Consider the following 22,142-nt stretch of genomic DNA (forward strand, 5'->3'; position numbering starts at 1 on the left):
ACGCCCAAAAAAAGCATCTACTGGGCATTTAATGCCAGTAGGGATAGCCATTTGGGCGTTAAACGCCAGAATTGATACCATTCTGGGCGTTTAACGCCAGATTTGCAGCATCCTGGGCATTCAGAAAAACGCCCAGTGATAAAGGATTTTCTGGCATTTAACGCCAGCCAGAAGCTACAGCTGGGCGTTAAATGCCCAGGAGAAGCAACAGATGGGCGTTAAACGCCCAAAACAGCAGCAGTTGGGCGTTTAATGCCAGGATTGTGGGGAGAAGGTAACTTCGTTTTCAATTCAAATTTTTTTTCATTTTTCATGTTTCAATTCATGATTTCTTGCATAAACATGTTACAAAACTCTCATATTTCAACTTCAATTTCGAAAAATTTTTAATCCTAAACATATTTCTTATTTTTTCTTTAATATCTTTTCAAACCTTTTTCAAAACTCATTTATCTTTTTGAATTCTTTTCAAATCTTTTTAAATTCTTCTCAAATCTTTTTAAACTCATCATATCTTCTATTCAAAATTCAGATTTATCTGTTTCAAATATCTTTCATATCTTTTCAATTTTAAATTACATCTTTTTCCTATTATAGTTATCTTTTACAAATCATATCTTCTATCATATCTTTTTCAAAAATTTTCGAAAACCCACCCCCCTTTCCCTTTAAATCCACGTTTGGCCTCCCTCCTCTCTTCCACAATTCGAACTTGGCTCTCCTTCTATCCCTCTCCTTTCCTTTTTTTCTTGAGGACAAGCAAACCTCTAAGTTTGGTGTGTTTATCTGTGATCACTAAACCAATACCCACTAAGATCATGGCTCTTAAGGGAAAATAAACCACTCCAAGAGACAAGAAAGAAAATATTCCAAAACCACTTTGGAATCAAGGGAAGTTCTTAACCAAAGAACATTCAGACCATTACTACAAAATAATGGGTCTAAGGTCAGTGATCCCGGAAGTTAAATTCGATCTGAAAGAAGACGAATATTCAGAGATCCAAGAGCAAATTCGAAACAGGAGCTGGAAAATCCTAGCTAATCCTGAAACAAAGGTGGGAAGAAACATGGTTCAGGAATTCTACTCTAATCTGTGGCAAACAGCAGGCAGAGAATAGCTGGAACCACCTTTTATGACTATCGAACTCTGGTCAGAGGAAAGATTGTTCACCTCCACCCTGAAAAAATAAGAGAGATCTTCAAGCTGCCTCAACTGAAAGATGACCCAGACTCCTTTAATAGGAGAATGATGAGAACAAATAAGGGCTTGGACGAAATTCTAGAGGACATATGCCTCCCTGGAACCAAGTGGACAACTAACACAAAGGGTGTCCCAAACCAACTCAAGAGAGGAGATCTTAAACCAGTCGCCAGAGGCTGGCTGGACTTTACTGGGCGTTCTATACTTTCCACTAGCAACCGCTCTGAAGTCACCATCAAAAGAGCAGTAATGATCCATTGCATTATGTTGGGAAAAGAAGTGAAAGTTCATCAGCTGATCTCTTGTGAACTTTACACAATTGCAAACAAGAACTCCAAAGATGCCAAATTGGCTTATCCAAGCTTAATCTCTATGCTATGTAAAGATGCTGGGGTAAAGATGGGAGTAAATGAGTATATCTCAGTTGAGCAACCAATCACCAAAAAGTCAATGGAAGGACAACAAGTGTAGGACGACCCCATCAAGAGGAAAGCACAGGAGTTCCTCCCGGAAATCCCTCAAATTAAATACTAGGAGCGTCTTGAAGCATCTATTACCAAGTTACAAGAAGCTATGGACCAACTAAAGGAAGAATAGAAAAATCAAAATAGCATGCTTTGCAAACTGCTTGGGGAACAAGAAGAGCAAGGGCGTGAACTGAAGCAACTTAAGCGTCAGAAGCTATCTCTTGAAGGGCCAAGCACCCCACAGACTAAAAGAGCATCCACTTCCCAAAATAAAGGTTGTTGAGTCCTAATCTTAGCCTTAACTCTGTGATAATTGTTCTTGTTAGGAATTTACCTTAGAAGTTATATATGAGTAGTAGTAATTAGTATCTCTATTTTGATTTTATCTCCAATTAAGCCATAATTTATTTTTCTCATCATCATCAAACATGAATAAAATAGCAGATTTTTAGAATAAGGAGACAATATTTTTTTCGAGTTTTAATAAGGAAAATTCTAATTATTTATATGTGGTGGCAATACTTTTTGTCTTCTGAATGAATGCCTGAACAGTGCATATTTTTTATATTGAATTTTATGAATGTTAAAATTGTTGCTTCTTGAAAGAATGATGAACAAGAGTGATGCAGGTGGAAACTTGTCTCGCAACAAATTCCCCTTCGGCAAGTGTACCGAATTGTCGTCAAGTAAAACCCACAATAGAGTGGGGTCGAATCCCACAGAGATTAACGGATTAAGCAATCAATGGTTAATTGATTATCCTAGTTAGACGATTCAGATTTGGATGATGAGCAGCAGGAATTGTAAATTTACAGAAAAGGAAAGAAAGCAATAAAGTGCAGAAAAATAAAATGGCAAGAAAAGTAAATGTAAGAAATAAAATGAACATTGGGATCAAGAGATATTGCAATCCTCCGGATCATGTTCATTCTCATTTCTTCCTCAATCAATGCACTCATTGATCTCCTTGGCAATCTTAATTGATCGAATTACAATTTCTTGTAATTCAATCTCTCAAATCTTGATCAATAGCCAATTCCTTGGTCAATTGCTCATGAGAAGAGATGAAGTTTGGTCACTGATTATACCACATGCATTTCCCAAATCAAGTGTTGAGAGGATTATAGTCACATATCCATCCAAACCCAACTTGGTCTAGCATGAGAAAGCATTTCTATCATGATCTCTTCATTCCTTTTCCAAAGTTCCGAAGAGATCCAATTATGGAGAGTTTCCTTTCCAAGACAACTAACCAATTGAATGAAGATTGAAAGCTTTCTAGTAAAATCAAGAGAAAAGAAAGAAAAAGAAGAATAAGAACTACAATTGATCCATTGAATCACAATAGAGCTCTCTAACCCACTAAAAAGAGTTAGTTTATCATTGCTCTACCAAAATAGAAAAGAGAAAAAGTGTAGAAAAGTAAATATGAAGGTTAAAACTAAAATTTAAACTTCAAAATTCATAAATGAAAATTACAAACTAGAATTAAACTACTACTAAGAAAAAGAAAAGAAAAGAAAAGGAAGAAGAGTGGTACCGGGGCGGGTTCTTGGGAGGGGCGGGGCGAGGTCGGGTTTAGGTAATACCCGCCCCGCTATATATATAATATATATAATTTTAATATATAATATGTGTAATATATGTAAAATAATTAGTAAATGATTAATAATATTGTATCATATTTAAATTTTTACTTTAATTTATGTTATGTATGTGATGATAGTTATATAAATTTTGAAATTTAATTTTATTTATTAGATTTTAATAATTATAGGGGCAGGTAGGGCGGGGCGGGTACCCGTAGGGGTGGGTTAGGGTTCAACGTTTTACTATCCGTGGGTAGAAGTGGGGCCGGTTCTATGCGGGTTGTTGTACGGCGAGGCGGGGTCGGATAGAGTAAAAATCCGCCCCGTTGCCACCCCTATGGACAGTTTGACTGTTCAATCACCATTGACTAACATGCCTCTACTCTCTCCTCACTCTCCTAGCGTGTTCAAGTCACCACTCAGCCAAGAAATGTAATTTAGATGGCCAAACCTCTCCAAACGCTGCGCCTAATTCGTTGAGAGAAAGAAGAGCGGAGTGGAGACGAGACAAAGAGAGCTTCAAAGAACATCACTATTCCTTAATTAGTCATTGCAAATAGGCTAATTCAGAAATTCTAACTACCTAACTGTCACTCCTTTCCTTTTTCTATTTTTCTGTTAACAATGAAACAATAAAGTAATTAAATATTATGGAATCAGGCAAAAAAGTGATGCAGAGTTTGAAAAATCAAGACTAATCAAAGCTGTCTTTTGAGAGACAGCTATAACCTATAAATTAATTAAGCATTCAAAGTTATAAGTATGAACTAACATGGTTCTTAGTTTTCATATCTTAAGAGACAAAGTAATGACAAACAAGCTATGCTAACAATCTTATATGCATCATCATTCTAAGTACAATTCTAAAAGAGTTTTTTTTTAATCCAGTTCAAAAGACAAAAATCAAACCCTTCGTGAATGCTCTCCAATGAACAAAAGAGTACTATAAAATCTAATTCATAGTATCCGAATATAGATGCAGCAACATTCAGTCATCAAACTAAAAGAAATTACACCATTCAACTTTTAGATTTGCACTGCTTGTTTGATAAATATGCATGCATTTGTTTGTAAGAAAAACTAATTGTGCAGCAGCTTGATTTAATCTTTGAACTAAAAGCATTCTATGTTTAGTACTTTGACCTTGCATTATATTTTATTAATGTTTCTTACTTCATAACCAAATTCATTTCTATCAATTTTGACAAGATTTCATAGATAAAATTTCAAATCAAACAATAACATTCCTATCATCAGAATCAGCATCAGAAACATAAACCTTAGTACATTTTTCACGAAGCCAACATATGCACAAAGGTTATTAAATTAAAAGCACAACTAAGAGTAAATAATCATAGAAAAAATGTGAAGCACTTTGTTAGCTGCACCATGAAAATGAAATTAGAACAATAAAATTTATATTCTATGAAATACTCGGAGAAGAAAATTCTGGAAAAGACAGAATAGAAGAAACGAGAATGTAATGAAGAAATTAGAGAACTTTGTTGAGCGTAACGGGAACGACTTTGGAGCCGTCACACATGCGAGGGTCGACTATGGAAACCCCGCGCAAGGCTTGGGCATCGTCTTTGTTGAAGCAGAAGAGCCCGAGGTTCTTGTTGGTGGAGGCTCCAACAACCAACAAGAACTCCTCCGACGGGTTGCTGAGCGCGTACACGGGGAGGTCGTGGAAGAACAAAAAATCAACAGGAAAATTGTGGAGGAACTCGGTTCTTCTTCTTCTTTGCCAGAGACAAATAAGTACATAGAGGAGATGAGTCGAATAGAGTTTCATCTTCTTCTTGGTCAGAGACGAGATGAACATAGCTTGAGAGAAAGAAGAGCAGAGTGGAGACGAGAAAAACATCATAAAAGAGACAAAGAGAGCTTTTTCTTCTTCTTCTTCTTTGTCCAGAGGAAAAGAACAATGAACACTAAACAAGATGATGAATGGCATTTTTTTTATTTTTTTCATATATGATTTTGTTTTGATTTTTAAATTGTTTCAAATTTAAAATTATAAAACTAAAGTTAATTGATTTGAATTTTGACTAAATTAAAAAGATTAAAGTAATTTTTGTCCAACATAAAAAAATATTTAAATCTTTTGTAAAATTAAATAAAAAATATTTTTTATTTTTAGTAAAATATAAGAATAATTTATTAAAAATATTGATATGATATATATTTAAAAAAATTATTGATAACGTATTATTATTTGTTCACGTTTTTAACATATCAATACGTATGACTTTTATCACCGTACTTAAACAAACACCTTATATTAAATATTGCACATAAATCCAGGCATTGAAAAAAATATTATAATAGCTTAACTAAATTTTCCCAATATTTTTTTCCAAAGCCATACGCTTATACTTTTTGAACTATTACAAATAGCAATAATGTTATATGTAATAAAAAATATAATTATTAATTAATTATCATATTTAAATATTTAATATTTATAAAAATTTAATAATTTTATTTTAAAGAATTAATTATATTCTATAATATATTTAATTATTCTATTATATCAGATTTTAGAATTCTAACAACTATTTATTTTAATAAAAAATATAAAATAACATATTACTTAACTAATTTATATTTTAAAAACATATTTTAAAATTAAAACTTTTATTTAATATATTTAAAACGTAAAAAGTTGATCTTTTAAATAAATTTTAATAAAATATTTTTTATAATACTTTTAAAATACATATTTATAAAATAACAAATACAAAATTTATCCATTTATTAAAAGCTAGCCGTGGAGAGAAAAATAAAAAATGTGGTCGTATGCATTTTGATTTGGTTGTAGTCTAAGCGTCTACCACGTAATTTTGTTTTCACGTGGGTAGGCATTATGGAAGCTGCTACTAACGCACACAGCTTGAAGTACCAGCTGGCTTTGCATCTTTTAGTAACAAAACATGACCAACGAGTCAATAAGAACCCCCTCAGCCTTTAGTCTCCTCTAAGCTATAAAAACTTTTCTTGAAGGGTCAACCTGTCCGTGTCAGTTACTAACAGGCCGTTACTTCCTAATTCCTAACACAGCATTACGCATTTTTACAGGCAAAAATTCACATACAATTAATTTTATTTAAAATTAATAGTTAAAAATTATAATATTTATATTTAATAAATTAAATTAAAAATAATTTTAATTAATAAATACAAACAAAAATAAATATATTTAATAAAATAAATTTAAAATTTAAAAATATTATAATAAAAATTAATATAAAATTTAAATTTTTTAATTTTGATAAACGTAAGTCAATTTAAAAATTTTTTTAAGTATTTTTAAAAACATTATAAATTTTAAAAATTATAAATATAAATATATAAATTTAATTTATTAAATTTGGAAAAAAAATTATCAAATTATAACTAAATTTATCAAATTATTTTATGATTTTTAATTGAGTACCTTTTTTGTGTTAATTTTAGATTAAGTTTGTCGCATATTCCGTTAAACTCCATAATTAACAGATTTTGCTTCACCTCCGACAAACTTCAAAATATACAAAGAAGTACATAAGAATAAGTTGTCATTGTCGCCAATGCCGTTAAAAAAGACATACTTATTATCTGTATATTTTTATATATTTTTATATACTCTTGAAAATAACAATAATAATTTAGAAATTTGAGTTTTGTTTTAAGCCATATTTTATGAGTATTAAGATAAAATTCGCTAAGAAATAAGATAAACTTTATAAAATTATAAAAGTTCGACGCAACCCATCCTAAACAAAAAAAAAAACGTATTACAAAAATTAAAGTTAAAATAACTTATTTTTAGAAATAATTTTTTTTAATTTATTTAAAAAAATCCGTTAACTACACTTATTTTCACCTATTTTTACCTCTTACATCAGTCCGTGAAGCGTACATGGTGGCACCCTCGTAATTACGCGACTAAACGGAGGGCACTCTGGTACTTTGAGTTCTGCACCAAGCACTCCCCGTCTCCCCCGTGCTCGTGCTCTGCACAAAACAGAAGACAAACGACACCGAACCGAGAGATAAGAGCGAGAAAGAGAGTGTGCGAGAGAAAGAGAGACAAACAGTATTTCAGAGGAGCAAGTCCTCCTTCTCTCAAAGCAATGTCTGCCCTTAACTGAATTCAATGTTCTACTTCTTCCGTGTTTATGACGCTCCTTTTCCCATTTCACGTAACGTAACCACTTCTTAGAAGCAAGCAAAAGGTAAACTAAATTAAATAATGGAATAAATAAATAAATGATAGTTACAATTTTTTTCTGGAGCTGGTGATTGATTATTTTGCAATGTTTATTCAGGCATGCTAGCCAGTATACTTTGAAGTTATGAGTTGTTATTTTTTTTCTTTTTCTCATGTAGTTTTATATTAATTATTATTATTAATTTTTTTAAAAAAAAGAAAAAGAATGTTTGCTATGTTTTGCAGTGCCCTTGTCTCTGATTATTCAAATCTTGTAGGCCAATGCTGTCTCTGAGAAACATTTTCCAGAAGGAGTCTTGATCCGGCACACAAAGTCCTCCACTGTTCAAGAATTTTCTTACTTCTTCACATAATCATTTTCAATCATCAAAAGCTTAGGGAACTCAATGCTATTATATGCTTAACCACTAAACAGAGGTAGGAAAAAACAAATGCATGAATACTATTCATGTCTTGCAATTTCTAATTTGAAAAAAAAAAAAAAAAGCGATTATGGAAACTAGAGATTTGAGCTGAGGTTTACTGTCAATGTAATATGCAGCTGAATTAGTTAATGAAAAATAAGTTGAAGTGAATAACTAGACGATGACACCTTGAATAATTCAGTTAGGAAACTAGCTTAATACCCTCCGTATATAAGCTTCACAAGGTCCACAAAGTCTTAAAGAAGCTTCTAGTTCTTTTACTCAATGCATGAATAAGAAAACTCTCCCTCCTCTGTTTCATATCAGTTTTTCTCTATGTTAGTTTCAACATGGTGCCATGGTGCGGTGAGCCATTGCCATTGCAATGCAGCTACACCTTCCTTCTCTTCCTCTCCGATTGATTCTCCTCTCTCTTTCTTACCTAATCTTTCTTCTCTTCTCTCCAACTCACACGATAGAGCTGATGAGAACGTTACCGTTTGTGCATATTCTCAACGCATGAAATGGTAAGTTCCGATCACGATTTCTAGAGAAGAAGACTACTCAGCATTGATTCATCTTCTACAACGACCTAGTAGCTCAAGAATTTGATGGATTCAAATCAGGTAACTCCAAACCCTTCTCTTCATGGCCAAGATCTACAAACATTGGCCAATCTTGTAGTCCAGAATGCGATTCAAGCGGCAAGCACTCGAATCCCCATGAATCCAATTACAGACCCTACCAGTCCCTTCTTTCTCCATCCTGGAGTAGTTCTTGTACTCAATGCATGAATAAGAAAACTCTCCCTCCTCTTTCTTATATCGGTTTCTCTCTATGTTAGTTTCAACACTTACATATCGGTAATTTAGGGTTGATTTGATTTTCAAGGGAGCAAAGCAATGGCGTCTACTTGGGATCATATGGGAGATATTGCCAATGTGGCTCAGTTAACTGGTCTAGATGCAGTGCGTTTGATTGGGTTGATTGTGAAAGCGGCGAGCACGGCAAGGATGCATAAGAAAAACTGCAGGCAATTTGCACAGCATCTCAAGTTAATTGGGAACTTGTTAGAGCAGCTGAAGATCTCGGAGCTGAAGAGGTACCCTGACACAAGGGAGCCATTGGAGCAGCTTGAGGATGCTCTCAGAAGGTCATATATATTGGTGAATAGTTGTCAAGACAGGAGCTACCTCTACTTGTTGGCCATGGGATGGAACATTGTTTATCAGTTCAGGAAGGCACAGAACGAGATTGACAGATACTTGCGGCTCGTTCCGCTCATCACTCTTGTTGACAATGCTCGAGTCAAGGTAGCTATTTTTGTTTTTCACAATGCTATGTCTTGTTCCGAATTGGAATTTTGTGTTTTGGTCATAAAAAGAAAATAAGAGGAAAGAGTTTTCGGTATTATTTATTCTGTCTGGTTTTCAGGGAGGATTTTGAGGGTCAGCTAAGCTATTGTTAGTGGGGGTATAATTCAGTTAATCCTTAGGTGAAAAAATAATAGACTGGGAATGCAACTTTTGACTGATTTTCAACATTTGTTAAAGTTTTTCTCTCAGCTTCAACATTGGGCAATGTTTTAGTTTGAAGCTGTCAAGTTTTTATATGGGGATTGCTTCATTCAAGTGATGCCTAACTCTTGGTGGTATGGAATAACTTCTTGGCAGGAATTAGATTGCCCTAGACTATTCTGTTTATTGATTGGTTGCCCTTTTTTCCTTCTTTCTTTTTTTCATTTGGTGTGAGGGTGGGTGCGGGAGGAAACAGTTGCATGTGGTTGAATCTGATACACTAGATAATAGAATTCCGAAAGATGGGCTGTATAGTTAACTAGTTTAAATAGCATTTGGCTTAATGCACCTTTTGAAACTCAAAGCATTTTGATTCATATTTCTTGGCAATCATAAGAAAATTTCCCAATGCTTTGTGCTAAGTATTTTATGCTGAGGATAGGACGATCCAAACATACGTTAGTTGAAATGATGTGTTTTAGATTTAGATAAAGTTGGTATTACTATTACCAAAGTTTTCCATTCAACTAGTAGCTGTATGCAAAAGGCAGTAGCCGAAGATGTAACCGATTGAGCAATTATTCAAATCTTAGCTACTTTTCCCCATGTTTTGAGTGTTGATACATGTGAGGGTTTTGCACAATCTGCATCATTTTGCTTTAGATTTTACTTTTTCCCTAACATTTATAAGGACAGTTATGTTTGCTTTATATTGTGACTTATCCTGTGCATTTTCCTTAAAAATCATTTTGTCAAAAAAAAAAGGGTTAAAAATCTATTGATTCTCTGGAATATTCAGGAGAGACTTGAAGTTATTGAAAAGGATCAACGTGAGTACACACTGGATGTTGAGGATGAAAAGGTGCAGACAGTTATTTTAAAGCCAGATCCTGACAAAGATGATGCTACAATGCTGAAGAAAACACTTTCTTGTTCATATCCCAACTGTTCATTCACTGAAGCACTTAAAAAAGAAAATGAAAAGCTTAGACTAGAGCTACAACGTTCACAAGCAAATCTTGATATGAATCAATGTCAAGTCATTCAACGGTTGTTAGATGTCACAGAAATTGCAGCTCATACTCTTCCTGAGAAGACTGACAAGGTTCATAAGAAGGAGGAATACAATTATAATGATGTAGATAATGACAACGACCATTCATCTAGTGAGAAATACCAAGTTAAAAGTGACCAACTTTCCACATCAAGGTCATTATTCCTCTTCCTTAACCTTAGTATGTATTTCGAGATAATTAGTTGACCAACAATGACAATATTTTGTGAATCTTGAGTGAACTCATGCATTTCTGACATCCAGGAAGACCTAAATTTTTCCCTTAGTTTTACTTTTTTTTTTTTTTACTACTCTAAAGTTCCTGCTTCTTCAATCCTGTTTTTTCATAATTCTTCTAATGATGCTTATGTGCCCAAACTGAAACAGATCAGCAGTTTCCCAAAAGGATCTGCTGTCAAATGGAGGTTCATATCAGCATCAAGACTGGCATACTGATTTACTTGGCTGTTGTTCTGAACCTTCTCTTTGTAAGTTCTTTCCTGCTTGATTTTCACTAGAGTTGCACAAGATGTTGCCAAACCCTTGATTTGATGAAAAAAGACAACTAAATCGAATTAGAAAGAAAATTATTTGATAAAGTTGGCTATATACCGTTGCTAGAAGTCTGTTTTTCCCTGAACCTTGATCGAGACTACTACTAGAGGAAAGTTTGTTAATTGTGGAAGCTTCCTTTCTCTTTTCTTCTTACTTTGCATGTTGATATGCTTGAACAATTTCCAATAGGTAGTCTCACCAAGTATAACATCTCTTTCTTTCGAGAGTGTGGTTTTTAATAAAAGAACAGGGTTATAGGAGGACTCTCCGATTTTGCTAGACCTTTCTTCTCAAGTAATGAATATTAAATATGGCAGTTGATCTGCAGGTATGAAGACATTTTTCTATCCTTGTGGAACATTTTCAAAGGTTGCCACTGTTGCAAAAGGCAGGCCCATATGTAAGTTAGTCATAATCTATTCCAGTACTGCTAGCACTAAATGTGATGAATCTACATCCATGTGCTATTTCTTTTCAAATGGTTCTTGCTGTTTCTTTTTATATGTTTCTTTCCAACGAGTCTAGAGTTTAAGTTTGTCAAGCTTATATCAATCTTAAAGTTATAATTTGGCTTCAATTTTAATTTTGTACCTAGTATCTTTCCCTCGTTACCAATACTTTTGTGAGAAGCAATTGTGATGTAATCTGAAATCTTAATTTCATCAATTGAACTGAACATTCAGAGAGAGAAAAGAAGATTTTTTTTTGGGGGGGGGGGGGGGGGACACTGGCTGCACTTTCTCATACTGTGAAGAATACTCTTATGTCATTCAGACCTTTTCTGTTTGAGATTAATGCTACATTTTTTAATCCAGAATTCAAATACTTCTCACTGTATGCACATTTTCAATCCAGTTAATTTGAAATACTAAAAAGATTATTGAGGTCCCGCTACTTTAATCTTAGTTATGTTTTTCCAGCTTCTGGAGATGTATGTAGTGAATTGATGGCATATTCGTTGGTTTTGTCTTGCTGTTGTTATACCTGCTGTGTAAGGAGGAAGCTTCGGAAGATGTTGAACATCACCGTAATGCTTGCTAACTCTCTTCTCTTATTTATGTTTGTATTTAGATGTTATTAGCTTCATTGAAGATGCACAAAGTGTATTTGCTAAGGCACTAGCAATACAATGGAATTCAGGAATTAGTATTTAACTTGCATTTTCCGGTCTCTATAAAATATTTAAATACTAACATTTAAATTCTATTTCAGGGAGGCTTTATTGATGATTTCCTATCTCATTTGATGTGTTGCTGCTGTGCCCTTGTGCAAGAATGGAGAGAAGTGGAGATCCGCGGAGTTAGTGGTATGTCCTACTCATTCTTCTGCTTCTTATGCATAATATTCAGAACTTTCTACAAGTGTTTTGGTCTTGTCTCTTCATTTTCTCAGAAAAACCTCTTGAATTGGAGAGAAGCTTCACTTTAGTCTTCGACTTTGTAGTCCTAAGTAATTTTAGTCCCCTGCAGATCCAAATCAGCATTTTGGTGGGTCATTTTAGTCTAGTCATGAGATGAGATTCGCTAACATGTCAGGTTAAGTTACACATGTCATGACAAAACGTGCTGGTAGTGCCACATAGCCGTAACACATTGCATTTACCAGGATCAAGTTCTTCTAAAGTGAAGAAGTTGGTAAAGTAAGAAAGTGAGTTTAATTATCCTTGAATCAAGGTAGTGAAGCTCATGATAAAAGTCATAAATTCAATGGTGATTAATATCACATGACATGTTATCACTTCAGTCCTTCACAGTTGGATTTTTTTTTCCCATTTACTGTGATACATTAGCATATCCATAATGGTGGATTTAAATGACAAATAGAATATAATCCAAAGTCATAATTGAATTGTATCCAGCTTGGTTTTCTTGGTCTACTTGTTTTTGTTATAAATATGAATTTGCATTTCATTAAAGCCATTTTATGTTTTATGTTGAATCACTTGCAGATCGTGAGAAGACCAAAACAAGCCCTCCACCTTCCCAGTACATGGAACCTTATAACAAATGAGATTGTCTTTTGGTTATTTAGGGATCCAAGAGTCTTTGAACCACGTATTAAATAGAGGCAAATGGCTATTGGGACTCATAGCAAGATAGAAACTATGTATTTCCTTTTTCTTTTTTACTTTTTCCTCAATGCCTCTGGCCTCATTTACCCATGTGTAAAGCTTACAGATTTAGCCACTGATGTGTTGATTTCCTTGTTTAATATAATTTGATTTTAGTTTATTAATATCAAGGTATGTTTGTCACGATATATTATGGGACTTTAAACCCCTTTTTTGTTGGGTCTTTAGCTTTCACGAATACATTATTCATAATTGTATTCATAATTAAGGCTGGCAATTCATACCCTACCCGTGGGTACCCAACTCGGTCCAACCCGTTCGGGTAGGGTAGGGTATGATTCGGGTATGCCTGCTGGTAGGGTAGGATACGGATTTAGGGTGTAGTCTATCGTACTCTACTCGCACCTCATATATAACATATTTTATAAAAATTAGGTATATAGTAAAGGAAGTGAGTTGAACCCACAACTTCTTTTATGTAATGATTTACAATAAGTGAACAACTACTAAAACTAGTTAGTTAATTTAATAATTTAGAGTATTTAGTTTTTTATTTTTTATGTTATTAATATGTATAAAATTCGAAATGATTGAATTTTATATTTACTTTGAAAAAATTTGATATTTCTGCAGCAGGTAGGGTAGGGTAAGATTTAGAATTTTAGGGTGCGGGTAGGGTTAGGGTTGAGAGATTCTCAACCCGCGGATAGAATAAGGTAGAATTTAATAAAATTTTTAACCCGCGAGTAGGATTAGGGTATGATCCAAACCCTACCTTACACTATCCATTGCCAACCCTAGTCATAATTTTGGAATGGAATTATGGAGAATATTGTCCCAAAAAAAAAAAGAACCCTCCTAGTCCTAGCTATTCGGCACTTGTACTGTCAGTCTATTAGACTAGATTAGATTAGATTAGATTGAATTAGAGTAGATTAGAACTAAAATAAGATAAGTGATTTAGTTGAATTGGATGGAATCCGATTTGAACACCCCTTAAAAACATATTTTTTTCTAGAAAATGTTAGAATTTTTTTAAGAATTAAACCTCATATAATAAGATTTGAAAATCCCTTTAAAAAGATATATTTTTTCAAGAAAATGTGTTAGGATTTTGTTAGTCTTATTTATTTTTAATTTTATATAATAATGCCTAGGATAATAATATTGTCATTCTTTTTTTCATGGCATTTTCTATTTAATTTTTTGTATTGTATATTTGCATAAATTTATAAAAAAATTTATCAAGATAAAAGTAATAATATTTATTCTCTAATGTATAAAAATGACTTTTTTTTTTAATTCTTTTAGAGACCCTAAATTTCATCGTGTTGAAATTTTAGCGAATATCCTTGATGATTAGATTGGGTACAGGGAAAAAAAAACCTTATATTTTAGGAAAAGTATAAGGAGACAATGAGAATACTAAACAATATGAATAATGAATATATCGGATGTTCAATTCAATAGGTATACAGATGATTATGTCGATTATTCTTAATTGGATGGTTATTTCTTTTGATTTGATTTACTCATGCACAATTAATAATGACTGTATATTTAATTTACTAAGTATACAGATAATTATTCTAATGTTAGAATTTAGGAAGTGATTTGGAGTAGAATATTTTTTTTATTTTATTGGATCGATTCTAAAATTCATTATTCCATTATTCACAAAAATTATTGTCTACTTATTAAAACTATTTATTTTATATTTGACCGCTTTCTAATTTTTTTTCCTCGTCATTTATGCCGTCTATAATAATTATTATCGTTAGTACCGGTTACCACACCAAATTAAGAGAAATCAACGGAATTAACGGAAACATAATAGAAAAAATTAAAGGGGAAAAAGTTGAAACCGGAATTTAGTTTTGATCTATGTTTAAATTAATTAATTTCAACTGAAAATAAAATCAGAATTCATCTCCAAAAATAAAAATCTGCCAAAGAAACAAAAAGTAGTCGGATATCCAAGTTTTATTTAAAAATTAAAAAAAGTAAAAAAATTGCCACATAGAAAAGTGTTAGAGTATAATTAGAATCAATTAGTATTATTTAACATTTTTAAATATTTATTATATGATATTACACATTTATTATTTCGATTCTTTTAGTACCTATAAATATTCCTTTATATTATATCATTCTATGCAACTTAAATACACACAAACATTTTTTCTATGGTTCTCTCTTACCTTTTTTAACATAGTATCAGAGCCATGGTATCCTCTTTAAGGAAGATAAGTTAATTTTCTTCTAGTGAAATCGCTGTATTTTTTATATTTTTCTTTCGTATCATCTTTTTTTTCCTTCTTTTTTGTCAATACTTTGATGTTTTTCTTATCTCATCGACTAGCCTATCAACTACTTACTTATTCTCATGAAGAAATCATATGATTTTCGTCACCTTCTAGTAGTTTGTCATCTCTTTGCACTTTGTCACTTTTTAACAGTTTTCCGGCAGTTCGCCATCTTTTCAGCAGTTTTTCGGCAGTTCTATTTGCGCTTCCTTGTAGCAATTCCGTCTACACTTCCTTCTGACAGTTTCATCTACGCCTTTTTGCAACAGTTTCATCTGCGCTTCCTTGCGGCAGCTACGTTTGCGCTTTCCTTGCGGCAGTTCCATCTGCGCTTTCCTTGTAGCAGTTCTGTCTGCGCTTCCTTGTAGCAATTCTGTCTGTCCTTCCTTGCAGCAGTTCTGTATGCGCTTCCTTGCAGAAGCTTTGTCTGGATTTTTTTTTTTGCAACAGCTTCGTCTGTGCTTCCTTGCGGCAATTTCGCCTGCACTTTCTTGCGGCATTTTCGTCTGCGCTTTTCTTGCGGCAGTTCCGTCTGTGCTTCCTTCCAACAGTTCCGTTGTGCTTCTTTTTGGCATTTCTGTCTGCGCTTCCTTTCGACAGTTTCATCTACGCTTCCGTCAGGCAGTTTTCTCGAAACCCGTTCTATCAGTTTATGTATTTTATTTATTTCATTGTTTTAACTAAGTTTCAAATTCAAGTTGTCGCTTGAGTTTGAGAAGGGATGCTAGAGTATAATTAGGACCAATTAGCATTATTTAACATATGTGAATATTTATTATAGTAGTTCAACTACACATCCAAATTTTTTTGGCAACTGATTTCAACCAAGTTGGTCCAAACTCAACAAAAACTACTATCATTACACCAGCGGGTAAACATGCACTTCACTAACATAAACTCTTCGCATTCCTTCTTCCTCTTTGCGTTATTCCTTATTCCTCTTCGCATTCCTCCTTCTTCATTGTTGTGTTTTTCCTCCTCCTCCTCCTCCTTCTTCGCATTCCTTTTTTCTTCGTCGCGTTCCTTCTTCCTCGCGTGTTTTCTCTCAATCGTCGTTCTTTTATCACTGCTATTGTTGCTACATTTTTTTTCTGCTTTTAATTGAGGTTCATTTGGATCTAGAAATGAATTCAATATGTTTTTGTTGATGATTAAGTCTTTTTGACTGTTTGTTCAAAAATGAACTAATTTCGATTCATGTGTGAGTTAATTAAGGTTCACTTGATGCTACTGATAAGTATTGACCAATTTTTTTATTCCTTAAGTAATTCCGGTTCATTTTTTTAATGGAATGGAGTGAAATTTAATACAATTGAATAAAGTGATAATGAATAATTTCATTTGTCTTTGCTAAAGAATTTGGTCAATACTTATCAGTAGTATTAGGTGAACCTCAATTAGCACATAAATAAACCAAAAGTAGTTCAGATTTGAACAAACAGTTAAAAAGACTCAATTATGAACAAAAACACATCAAATTCATTTTTGGATCCAAATGAACCTCAATTAAACTAAGAAATAAACCAAAATATTTAATGATGGCATCAGAGAAAATCAGAACGAATAAAAATGTTAGCAAACTATTATTATTTTTAGTGATGACGATAACAAAAAAGGAAAAAGAAGAAGAAGAGAGATGAGGAGGAGAAGGAGAAGGACACAGAAAAAAGAAAAGGAGAAAAAAAAGAAGACGTATGATTTAAAAAGTTGTTATAACAACTTGGTTAGGCTTAATTAAATATTTTATTTAGATGTAGAACTTTATTGTTATTATCAATGTTCTGAAAATCAGACTGGACCGGCCGGTCGGACCGATTCGACTGAAAATCGGCTTGAAAAACGGTCCGATCCTCCTCCTAAAACTACCATTATCAAAACTGCTAAACCGGCCGATTGGACCGGACCAAGAAACGACCGATTCTTAAGAAACCACGTTGTTTTCATTGTTTAAACCCCCCAACACGCGAGTCCCTCACCTGCAAACACTCCCCCTACACCAAACACCCCTCTTTCGAAACCAATGTTCTGAAAACCGGACCGGACCGGCCGGTTTGACCGGTTTAACCGCGAACCGGCGCTGCAAGCGGTCCGGTCCTTATCTGAAAACCGCGGAGAGAAGAACTGCTCAAGAACCGGTGAACCGGTCAAAAACCGGCCGGTTGGACCGAACCGGTGACCGGCCGGTTACGCATCTTTTACTAAACGACGCCGTTTTACGTTTTTAAAAAAATAAAAAAAAACGAACCCGACCCGACCCGCCCGTGGAGCACCCGACCCACCCCCTTTCTTCCCCCGAGCCCCGACCCCATTCATTCATCAATCATCATCTGAATCATCTCCAATGGAGAAGAAGAACCCTAGCGGCGCTGCCTGAAGCCCTGTCGCCATCCCTCGACCCCGTGGTGTCGCCATCCTCAGCTCCAGCTCAGCTCCAGCAACCCTCCAATCTCCATCGTCGCCTGGTTCCTGCCCAGTAGCCCTCAATTTCGATCGTCTTCATCTTCTCAAGTCTCAACACCAGCACGCAGTAGCCTCTCATCGGCGGTCCTCAACAGTCAACACCGGTAGCCCTCCATCGACCCCAGGTGAGTGACTCGTCCTCTGCTCATTTCTCTTTGTCCTTCGCCTCGTCCTCTGTAAACTGAACTGAACTTAGACCTCTGCTCATGTTCTCTTTCTCTTTGTCCTCACTGTGAACTGAACTTAGACCTCGGCTTAATTTTCTGATTTCAATTTCCGATTTCAATTCCTGTGAACTTACTCTTTGTGAACTGTGCATTTTCTGTGAACTGAGCATTTTCTGCTCTATTTTGTGAACTGAACTGTGCATTTTCTGCTCTATTTTGTAGCTTAATTCCTCTTTGTTGCACAATTTCTATTTGTTGGTCAATTTGTGTTTGGTCCTCTGCTCTATTTTCTGCTCTATTTTGTGAACTGAACTGTGCATTTCCTGCTCAATTTGTGTTTGGTGAACTTGCTCTGTGCATTTTCTGATTTCAATTTCTGATTTCAAGAAGTGTGAACTTACTCTTTGTGAACTGTGCATTTTCTGTGAACTGAACTGAACTGTGCATTTTCTGCTCTATTTTGTGAACTGAACTGTGCATTTTCTGCTCTATTTTGCAGCTTAATTCCTCTTTGTTGCACAATTTCTATTTGTTGGTCAATTTGTGTTTGGTCCTCTGCTCTATTTTCTGCTCTATTTTGTGAACTGAACTGTGCATTTCCTGCTCAATTTGTGTTCGGTGAACTTGCTCTGTGCATTTTCTGATTTCAATTTTTGATTTCAATTCCTGTGAACTTGCTCTTTGTGAACTGTGCATTTTCTGTGAACTGAACTGAACTGTGCATTTTCTGCTCTATTATGTGAACTGAACTGTGCATTTTCTGCTCTATTTTGCAGCTTAATTCCTCTTTGTTGCACAATTTCTATTTGTTGGTCAATTTGTGTTTGGCCCTCTGTCTATTTTCTGCTCTATTTTATGAACTGAACTGTGCATTTCCTGATTTCAATTCCTGTGAACTTTCTCTTTGTGAACTGTGCATTTTCTGTGAACTTCGTTCCTCTGCTCAATTTCTATTTGATTGTTTGTTGGTTAGCAATTAGCATTGTGAATAATAAATTGGAGAGGTGAGAAATCTCATCAAGGCATTGTGAATAATTAAACCTTGATGCATTTTCTGTGAACTTAGCAATTAGCATAAGAAATTAATAATCTGAAAAGTAAGTGGTTGTGTTTGTTCATTGTGTTGTGTTGTATTGTGTTGTGTTGTTTAATTTCATACATGTTTTATTAATTTCAGTTATGGAAGATAGTATTAATCAAGAAGCAACTGCTGATAACAATGCTTCTGTGAATAATAACATGCCTGCCGATACTCCTATTCTGAATGATGCTGCTAATCCTAATTCCCGTAGTGCTAACGATAGTCATTCACAAGGTTCTTCTAACCTTAGGGAAAAAACAGATATAGCTTGGAAATATGTTGCTCTACAACACGTGAATGGAAAACCACAATATCAATGTTTATTTTGTCTACAAGTTTTCAATGGAGGTGGAATTCACAGGATGAAGAAACATCTAGCAAAGATTACTGGAGACGTGAAAAAATGTCCTAAAGTTCCATATGATGTGGAAAAACAGATGGAAAGTTTGTTGAAAGATATTCAGGCCAGCAAAAAGAAAAGAAAAGTAAGTTTTGGTGAAGAGGATGGTGATGAGGTAGAAGATGCAATTGATGAGGCAATAGCTCAAGAAGAACAGGAACAGCAGCGTACCTCGAGTCAGCAAGGAGTTGGAGGCGATCCAAAGAAAAAAGCCAAAGTCATTCCTCCTATGTTTGCACCAAGAACAACTCCAGGAGCTCAACCAAGTATTAAAAGTGTTATGCAAAACAAAGAGGCGATACACGAGGTTGATAAACGATTTGCTCAGTGGCTTTTGGATTGTAAAATTCCATTTAATGCTGTGATGTCGCCATATTTCCAAGATATGTTAGATGGTGTTGCTGGTATTGGACCTGGTTACAAGGGGCCTTCTTATGATAAGTTAAGGGTTCATTTGTTGGCTGATCTTAAAAGAGAAAGTCAAATGCTAGTTGATAGTTATAGGAGTGCATGGAAGGAAACTGGATGTACCCTCATGGCTGATGGTTGGACAGATCAAAGACAAAGAACGTTAATCAATTTCTTGGTGTATTGTTCTAAAGGTTTGTGCTTTCTGAAATCAGTAGATGCTTCCAGTATGGTAAAAAATGCTTCACACTTGTGTACTTTGTTTTCTGAGGTGATTGAATGGATTGGCCCAAATAATATTGTGCATGTTGTGACTAACAATGCGGCCAATTATGTTGCTGCTGGTAGGCTTATCAATAGAAAATATGATAATATCTATTGGTCACCATGTGCTGCTCATTGCCTTAATCTTATTTTAAAAGATATAAGCAGCATGGCGCATATTTCTAACCTTGCAACTCGTGCTTCAAAGATCACAGTATTTGTGTACAATCATACGGTTTTCTTATCTTGGCTAAGAGAAAGACCTAAGTGGAGAGAAATTGTACGTCCTGGTGCAACCCGGTTTGCAACTGTGTTTATTACATTGAAGAGCATCTTTGACCGTAAAAAGGAGTTGCAACAATTGGTTGTAGATTCAATTTTCACTGATCACAAATTAGGAAGGAGTGCTACTGGTAGAGCTGTGAGTGCTATTATTCTGGATGCAAAATTTTGGGACGATTGCTTTACTGTATGTAAACTTGTGATCCCTCTGATTTACTTGCTGAGGGTTGTTGATGCTGATGACCCCCATCTTTGGGGTATGTTTATGAAGGAATGCTAAAGGCAGAAGATGCAATTAAGGAGATGTTTAGGCAATCCAAGACTGCATATCAGCCGTACACAGATATTATCAACTCAAGATGGGACAAGCATTTGAAGAAAGATCTTCATACGGCAGCTTACTTTCTGAATCCTAAATTCTTTTTTAATGAAAATTATAAAGAAGCACCTGATGTTATGCAAGGTTTGCTTAATCTTGTTACCTTGTATTGCAAGTGTAACAATTTGGATTCAGTTCAGGCAATGAAAGAAATACATTTATATAGAGATCGGAAGAAAAGTTTTGATAGACAAGAAGTTATTCCAACTGCATCTGAACTTAAGCCTGGTAAGAATATGGTTGAATATTTGTTTTAACTTGTTTTATTCTCCTATGTTCTTAATTAATATCTTATAATATGTTATGGTTTTATAATTGGTAGATGAATGGTGGAGGTTATTCGGAGGCTCTGCTCCATGTCTACAAAAGATAGTTGTTCGCATTCTTAGCCAAGCATCTGCTTCTTCTGGGTGTGAGAGAAATTGGAGCATTTTTGACCAGATTCATACAAAAAGAAGAAATAGATTGGAGCATGATAGACTGAATGACATTTTTTATGTTACCTATAATTTGCGTCTTAAATCCAGGTAATATATGTTTCATGAAATACTATATTGTTTCATTTGTAATCTTTATCATAATAAATTTGTAAATTATTAAATCTCCATATATTGTATTTAACTTTTTAGGAAGGAAAAAGAAAAAAGAAAGCAAAAGACACAACATGATCCAATTGATTATGAAAGTATCAGTCAAGTTGACTTTTGGGTGACTGAAGAGGTTGTAGAGAAAGAGCCTGATATTCCTAGTAATGTGGATGACTTATTGCGTGAGTATAGTATATTTAGTTTCTAATGATTTATTAGAATGTTGTTAGTTTATAATATAATGATAACATTTCTATTTTATTAGGTGAAATTGATGCTGATTTATATCAAAGTGGCGGTGGTAGTAGTGGTCTTTATGCTGCATCTCTTTCTTCTGCTGATCAAGATGGGAATGAAGGTGAAGATCATCCCACCGAAGCAGATTTGCAACAAGTTCTTGCGAATTTTGATAATTGATAAACCATGATGTTGGGATTTAATATTTACATATGCTTTTATTACTATTTAACTTTTGAGTTTGGATTTTGATAAGATCATATGCATTTGGTTGATGATATTTTATGTACTGTTTTTAATTTCGAAGATATTTTAAGATTTGTATCAGACTATAATTATATTTTAGAATGTTTATTTATTATTTTACTCTAAAACAGTTTTTCTGGTTGAACCATCGGTTGAACCGGTTAGACCAGTGAACCAGTGAACCAGTGACTAGAGCGGTTTGATAACCGGTCCGGTTTTCTGAACCTTGTTCGAAACACAACCAAGCCCTA

General features: G+C 34.3%; 2 protein-coding genes across 6 annotated transcripts; both read left to right on the plus strand.

The window, feature by feature from the left end:
- Positions 1-7,201: 7,201 nt before the first annotated feature.
- On the plus strand, positions 7,202-13,238 carry LOC112796559 (protein MID1-COMPLEMENTING ACTIVITY 1). 5 transcript variants are annotated; one of them, XM_025839063.3, is made up of 9 exons: positions 7,202-7,477; positions 7,731-8,503; positions 8,769-9,190; positions 10,194-10,603; positions 10,836-10,936; positions 11,332-11,403; positions 11,924-12,030; positions 12,216-12,309; positions 12,952-13,238. In XM_025839063.3, the coding sequence occupies exons 3-9, from the start codon at positions 8,780-8,782 to the stop codon at positions 13,011-13,013; spliced, it is 1,257 nt and encodes a 418-aa protein (XP_025694848.1). In that variant the 5' UTR covers positions 7,202-7,477; positions 7,731-8,503; positions 8,769-8,779; the 3' UTR covers positions 13,014-13,238. The 5 variants fall into 5 exon arrangements, with proteins under 5 accessions (XP_025694848.1, XP_025694846.1, XP_025694845.1 ...); XM_025839061.3 differs by having other exon boundaries at positions 7,731-7,890; positions 8,750-9,190; XM_025839060.3 differs by having other exon boundaries at positions 7,731-7,890.
- Positions 13,239-19,186: 5,948 nt separating this feature from the next.
- On the plus strand, positions 19,187-20,722 carry LOC112794766 (uncharacterized). Its single transcript, XM_025836747.1, has one exon. It carries the CDS (start codon positions 19,187-19,189, stop codon positions 20,720-20,722), a length of 1,536 nt encoding a protein of 511 aa, XP_025692532.1.
- Positions 20,723-22,142: the final 1,420 nt, after the last annotated feature.

This window comes from Arachis hypogaea, chromosome 4 (assembly GCF_003086295.3).
Source record: "Arachis hypogaea cultivar Tifrunner chromosome 4, arahy.Tifrunner.gnm2.J5K5, whole genome shotgun sequence".
NCBI classification, from domain to species: Eukaryota; Viridiplantae; Streptophyta; class Magnoliopsida; order Fabales; family Fabaceae; genus Arachis; species Arachis hypogaea.

Coding starts and splice junctions, on each gene's coding strand:
- LOC112796559 (XM_025839063.3), top strand. CDS start 8,780: ATGGCGTCTACTTGGGATCATATGGGAGATATTGCCAATGTGGCTCAG. Junction 10,604..10,835: donor GACCAACTTTCCACATCAAG/GTCATTATTCCT, acceptor AAACTGAAACAG/ATCAGCAGTTTCCCAAAAGG. Junction 12,310..12,951: donor GGAGATCCGCGGAGTTAGTG/GTATGTCCTACT, acceptor AATCACTTGCAG/ATCGTGAGAAGACCAAAACA.
- LOC112794766 (XM_025836747.1), top strand. CDS start 19,187: ATGGAAGATAGTATTAATCAAGAAGCAACTGCTGATAACAATGCTTCT.